Source organism: Rhineura floridana, chromosome 5 (assembly GCF_030035675.1).
Source record: "Rhineura floridana isolate rRhiFlo1 chromosome 5, rRhiFlo1.hap2, whole genome shotgun sequence".
Classification (NCBI taxonomy): domain Eukaryota; kingdom Metazoa; phylum Chordata; class Lepidosauria; order Squamata; family Rhineuridae; genus Rhineura; species Rhineura floridana.
In genome coordinates this window covers 141946017-141952977 of record NC_084484.1, presented here as the reverse complement: position 1 = coordinate 141952977, position 6961 = coordinate 141946017, and the positions used below count along the sequence as shown (strand labels likewise).

Genomic DNA, 6961 nt, shown 5'->3' with positions numbered 1-6961 from the left:
CCATACCACAACATTTGGTTGTATCTGCTAGTTCGAGGTGTTACGGTTCCTTAGTAAGAATATGCTAGGACACAGCACTGATGCTACTCTACCTAAGTGCCAAGTAGCTGATATCTACCCCTTTAATGCTGAAACAAGGCAGCCAATCCCCATAACTATTTGGTGACTAGAAATAGTTCATTTCACAGGTACCATATCTGTGAATTCCAAAAAATATTCTAACATGTGGGAAAAAACTGACATCTTGTTTTTAAATTGTTGCCCCTATTAAAGTTTTCTATAAACCTAGTATAATTTATACAGTATATTAAAACATGTAAGGAGTATTCTAACATTATTTCACAGAACAGGAGAAAGCTAATAGCATTGAACTAGGAAGCATCTTAACTGGGGTAGAATGAGGAGAGATTGAACATTATACTTAGTTTCTGAACCTTCCCCAAAAAGATTCTGAGTAAAACAAAATGAGAGAAGCTAAACAAGAATACAAGCCTAGTCATCACAATTCTTAAAATTTAACACCTTGCAGGATTCAGATTACAGTAGTAGGGTATAACCTTTAATGCCATAAATTTTAATGTATCCCATTGTGTGTAACCCATGGTACACATACATGGTCAGAAATGTCACAGATCCTAAACTCTCAGAATAGTGAAAAGTATTTTGCATTTGAACATGAAGTATCATAGTGGGCGGCCTGATTTATATTAACTTTCTAAATATGTAAATTATATATAATTGTGTATAAAGAATAAAGTTACACAGAATATTCCATCAAGGATTCATAAGCAAATGAAGCTAACTGATGTGGTTCTCGGGACCCTAGTTACTTTACAAACCAAAAAGCCAAACAAGTCATCATGAATTGCTCAAAGTTAAAGATGGATTTGATGTATTCAAGTTATAATTTTCCCTTCTAAAATGGGTGTAAACCATTTTAAATCTTCAACAGAAAAAGTACAAATGGTGTATTATGAGCACGGGAAATAAACTGCATCTTGCCAAGACTTTGAGCTTCCACACTAAGCAAATAGAATGCAGAAGAATAAATATATTTCCTGGGAGGGGCAAGTCAGAAAAATGAAACATTGTCCTGCTGCATGTGCCACGTATCCATATTGCAAAAAGCCTCAAGATCCATAGTTTGCTTCATCAAATGCCTTTCTGGCCCGTTTCAGTTCTTCATTCATTGTTAGCAAGTCTTTCACACGGGCAAACTTCCGTGGGTCTTTACGGATCAAGAAGACAATATCTTCAACCTGTACTCGACCTTGCCGTCCAATAGACATTGCTTTGTGGGTCTGTTGGTAGAAAAAAATCATTCTGAATTGGGCAGAATGACGAAAAAGCTTTCTTATTTGCTCTTACATAATTGATGACAAATCATCTTCAGATTTAGGTATGATACTTCTGACACGGGTCAGGATAAGAAACTCAAAACTGAAGTTGTTATTCAAGTGGTGTGCATTTCAAGTGTATATTATTATTGTGGAAAATGACATCAACCTTGGCCACAAACTGCCAACCCATGAACTTTGATATTCAGTCAGTTTTACTCCCTGTCTAAGGCTTTCCAGAACCAACAACTCAAGGGAAATTCCTTTTTGACAACTATATTTTGAAAGCGGCAGCATTCTGGATAAGTTTGCACTGTAAATGGACCTCCAGTGGAAGACTTTAGCCTACTAAACATACATGCAATCCTCCAGGACAAGGATTCTGTATAGATACAAAGAGGCCAGATGATCTTGGAATTAAAGACTGAGGGTTTGAACCATTTATAGCCCAATACTGAGACTGCAGTCCAATTCTTATTGATTGGGGATAGCCTGCATTGAATTCAGTGGGATTCAATTCTGGGCAAACAAGTACAGAGTCAAGCTGTTAAGATTTGCTACGCCAGCAAATACATGCTTCAGAAGGGGTGTATAAGTTGTCGTACTGGTGTAATTACATGTTCTGTGGCCTTGCATCTTTGTTGCAACAATGGCACTGAGATAGTGGACAAACAGGAGAGCAGAAGTATGGAAATGTAGTGCAAGTGTATGGGAAGTTACAGAATTAAACTTCCTTGAAAACTAAAGTGCGGTGGGCACTGGGATTTGGTACAGTCACCCTAGACTCAAATCCTTCTCAACTGTCAACAGTTCCAGCAACCATTTCTAAACTCAAACTCCTCCACAGGATGGCCACCAAGATATAAGAGCATATTGCAACTCTCCCTAAGAGCTCTAGGAACAGGATGGGAAATAAGTTGGAGTATTGAAGTGTAAGTTCCTCGCCAGTGTCTGGGGCGGGGGGGGGGGAAGTCTTCCATGCCTAGTATTGTGAAAATGCTCTTGCATGCCCTTAATTACACCCCTCCCCAATCTCACCCAGCATCACATTTTGAGAGAAAACAAGACCATGCTCAGGGGCACAGTGCATGTGCTTCATGGGAAGAGGCCTGGATTTAGATTCCCAAGACTGAATAATTAGTGTTAGTGTTGATAAAGACCTCTGCCCAAGATCCCCCAGAGAACCATCGCTAGTCAGGCTAGCACTGACCTAATTCCAATTAGAGTCAATTGAAAAACTGCTCATGGTATGTAGTCCTCTTCCACGACTGTACCACTGCATCAATATCTTCCTGCATGTACAGTACTCTGCACATTCTAGATCCCGGATGAACAGTTATAGTCAGTAGGTATCTATTTTGCCCAAGTTATTTTTAAGAAAGCTTACGTTGTTTTGCTATATAAGCTTCAGTGTAACTGGATATCATCCACATTAGTAGTTGTGAGAATAGTGAAATTCTGCAGAAAAACAGCATTCTCTTGAAGATGGAAAGTCTTCAGGAGAATGGCAGTATTTAGCCTTACACCCTGGAGTCATTTTCCTGGCACAAAAGCTTTTCATGTTCAGGAAGATTCTGGCGTTCAAACACATGATCAATGAAGATGGGTTCAGTGCCTATACCATATGTCCTCAAGAATGTTTGGATTTTCTCCCTTGCAGTTCCCTGTATCTTAAAATGATTTGTAATCAAACCACTAAAACAAAGCCCACATAATTCTTGCTGCATAAAGTGGGCTGAGCCGGTGTGGTGCTGTGGTTAGAATGTCAGACCAGGACCTGAGAGTTCAAATCTCCACTTAGCCGTAAACCTTGCTGGCTGCCTTTGGGCCAGCCACTATCTGTCAGCCTGACCTACCTCATAAGGTTGTTGTGAGGATAAAACAAGAAGATATTCATGTACACCACCTTGGGCTCTTTGGAGAAAGGTGGGATATAAATGTAACAAACAAACCAATCAATAGTTGGCTTATATAGAAGTCTCTTCTTCCAGACTCTGGCCTGTGGTCTTCAGGTAACACACAAACTGCAGCACAAAAACAGAAAGCTTTCACAATGTCTGCGGCACCCAATTTGTAATCACATATAAGCAAGCCAGATGGACCTACCATTTCTGTGATGAATTCTATAACCAAATCTTCAAGAATATCCACGGACTCTGTGTAAGGGTTCTGGTCATCTCCAAATCCATACATCATACACCTTACTTTAGAACAAATGAACAAAAACCCTCAATGAGAGAAGGAATGGAAGCACTGTAGAAGACTTATGACCCATTCACTATCTCATAAATATAACTGAACAATCATATTCTCTCAAATTCTTCAAGCAAGCAGAGTCCTACATGTAAGCTTTTCAACTAATTTTAAGAAGCATCGATACAAATATTGCCCGCTTGGGAAGTATGAAGGATTATATAGGGCTCTTGTTAAAACAATGTCACCATGTTGATGGCAGTATTTGTATCTCTAAGGACAATGCCCAATAATAAGTTTTTTAGTGGACACTTGATGCTAACAACTGCAGGCAGAGTGTGTTACTCTGTTGAAAGCTTACTGTCCAGTTCTAGATCCCAAATGAACAATATTAGTCAACAGATCTCTATTTTGTCCAAGCTAAATTTAAGAAAGCTTATACTGTTTTGCCATGTAAGCTTCAGAGTAACTGGGTACCATCCACAGCAGTTGGGTGAATACTGCAGTTCTGCTGAAGAATGACATTCCCTTGAAGAGGGCAAATCTTCAGGAAAATGGCACTGAAGTATTTAAAACTCAGTCTAAGAATACTTAGCACAAGGCCTTTCTTTTCCTCTACCCTCTAGGTAAGGGCTTGATAGGGCAACACATGTGCCCCAATAGTCACAGAAGCATGCAGCAATAAGGCTGACAAATAAAGCTGTATTTTAAATCAAATTATATTAAGGGGAGTTCATATATGTTAATCACTAGAAGACTTCAATATCAAGTACTGGAACATGCAAGTATAAAACAGCAATTTCAGATGAAGCATCTTTTATACCACCTCTCATAATCTCAAGCAATACTTTTTAATGGAAATAGTTCACATATTCATCTATGAATCAAGTTATATCAAATTGTATACACGCACATACAATCAGCCCATAGTTTCAAGTTGGGCATGACCTTAGAGGTTTTCTACCTCTATTTATCCTCTGGTTTAGAATGATACAATATAGATTCCAGAAGAAAGCCCTAAGATGTCACAGTGACGTTGGTATTCAAAAAGCTTATGGTGGAGGTAGGCAAGGGGACCTTTAGAAAATGGACAAGGGTGAAGAGGATACTGTACATTCTATAAATGTTGCCCTTTCAGAGGAAGGGTGGGATATAAACTGAAATACTAATACAAAACAGTAAGTTGCCTTCTACCACATCAGATCACTGACCCATCTACCTCAGTATTATCTACACCAGGGGTGGGGAACTTGTGGCCCTCCAGTTGTTGTTGGAGTCAAACTCCCATCAGCCTCAGCCAGCATGGCCAATGGCCAGGGATGATGGGGGTCTAGTCCAGCAACATCTGAAGGACCACAGGTTTTCAACCCCAGACAACACTGGCTGGCAGCAGGATTTCAGACAGGAGTCTTTCCAACTGGTAAGGCCAAGGGTTGAATTTGGGACTATCTGCATGCAAAGTATATGCTCTACCCCTAAGTTACGACCCTACCCCTACTTACATTCCTTGGAGAACAGTCTTTTCCTTTTTCCCTGTCCACCATCTGGGCCTCCTCCAGCCTCCTCAGTATCTTCTTCAAACTAAAGAAAATAAAATCCAAAACAAGGAAGAAAGAGAATGAAACTAAGCAAGATAGCCATACCAGATTTAAGAACGACGGAATGACACAACTGAACTGGGAATCTCTGAATGCTTGTAAATTTGCCAAACATCCTGCAATCCAAGAAAAGGGCACAGGAGAGGGAAAGAACATTTCTTTATCCTTTCAACAATCCTATTTTTCCTTCTCCTCCAACTTCTAGGATACCCCATCACCCACTCAGAACCCAAGGAATGCTGTACATTTGTCTCTCCCCACCTGGGTTTAATTTCAGTCAGGACTTAACCCCAGGACCTGTTTTGAATGCCAGGGATCTTCCCTGCAATAGGAATGATATAGAACTGAACACTTCCAAGAAAGAGATCTACCATGAGACACATACAACTATGTCATACAAATGTGCCTCATGGCAAAACTTAAAACTGTCAGCTCCTTGAGGCAGCAACCTATTTTGTTAAATGTTTATACCCTCCTTTGCAGCTCTGAGAGCCTCCCAAAGTGGTTTACAAAAAACTTCTCAAAATGAAATCACATTCAAACCAAGTACCACAACAGAAATTACATGGTGTCCATATGGAATCAGGATTTCCTACCCTCATCTTTGTCCTTCGCCAGAAGCACATCAGGCAGCAGCTCCCACCTAAACCTTCAGAGGAGAGGCTGTGGAGTTGAACAACTGGAACTGGTGCTTCCCATGACCAAACAGTCTTCCCTTGTATCAGGAAAACTCAGAGTACTTTAAAATCTAAGGACATACACGGTTTCTAGGTATGCTGGACCTAGCATATCACCTATACATGTTTATTCGGAAGTATGCTCCAGTGAGTTCAAAGGGTCTTACCTCCCTGGTAAGCATACGCAACACCACAGCATTGCGGTGCAGTCCTATACATATTTACTCAGAAGAAAGCCTCGTGTTCAGCAAAATTCATTCCCAGGTACGCTTGCACAGGGCTACTTCCCACACTACGGATGGAATCCTACGGATGGAATCCTACGGATGTCTATTTAGAAGTGTGTCCAACTGAGTCCAGTGGGGCTTACTCCCAGGTAAGCGGGTATCAGAATATTGATATCAGCCTTGTCAGATTTTAACATCGCCACCGTCTCCTCCGGCATCTGAAGAGGGAGACCAGAGGGGAGGCAAGACGGTGCCAGCCGCCCTTCGCTTGCCAAGCCCGGCAGCTGTGACACGAGCCACTCGCCCACGCCGCTCTCTCAACGCCCCCCGCACTAGCGGACTCCCACCCAACCTTCACTCACGGGAGGGTCCTCCTCTTCGTCCGCCATGATAACAGCAACCACCGCTCTCCTCCGGGCGCCTCACCGCCTTCCGCCCGTACAGCAACAGACGGCTTTGGGTCGCTTCAATAAGCACTACTGAGCATGCTCTATCGGAGTTCATGAAGGCGCACTGCCTTTCTCGTGCTCTTTTCCCAGGGGCGTTATTGACCGCGAAATGGAGGTGGGGCAAGGCTGCTCTCACGCATACGCAGTAGGAGTACCTGAAGTACTGTGCCCTTCTCTTTTGAAATGGATCGCTGTACCCGTAATAACCGGTTGAAAACGTAAGCAAAAGGAGTTGGTTTCTGGAGGAAGGTGGGCAGGGATCCTATAGAGATAACAGCCCATCTATAAAGCTAGAACACATTTTAACTTTCTCCCTTGTGGAGAACGAAGAGCAGCGTAAACAATAAGGAGCCTCGCGGCACCTTAAAGATTTGCGGGTGCCGAAGTCTTCATGCACTAGATTCCTCGGTATTTCTGAGGAAGTGGACTTCGCTGTACAATATGTTATGCTACAATAAACCTGTTAGTCCTTAAGGTGCC

General features: G+C 41.9%; 1 protein-coding gene across 2 annotated transcripts; it reads right to left on the bottom strand.

The window, feature by feature from the left end:
• Positions 1–553: 553 nt before the first annotated feature.
• On the bottom strand, positions 554–6582 carry LOC133385397 (transcription initiation factor TFIID subunit 13). 2 transcript variants are annotated; one of them, XM_061628313.1, is made up of 4 exons: positions 6395–6582; positions 5033–5111; positions 3444–3541; positions 554–1301 (listed from the first exon to the last, which is right to left on the bottom strand). In XM_061628313.1, the coding sequence occupies exons 1-4, from the start codon at positions 6419–6421 to the stop codon at positions 1131–1133; spliced, it is 375 nt and encodes a 124-aa protein (XP_061484297.1). In that variant the 5' UTR covers positions 6422–6582; the 3' UTR covers positions 554–1130. The 2 variants fall into 2 exon arrangements, with proteins under 2 accessions (XP_061484297.1, XP_061484298.1); XM_061628314.1 differs by lacking the exon at positions 6395–6582 and adding an exon at positions 5973–6338.
• Between the last annotated feature and the right edge of the window lie 379 nt (positions 6583–6961).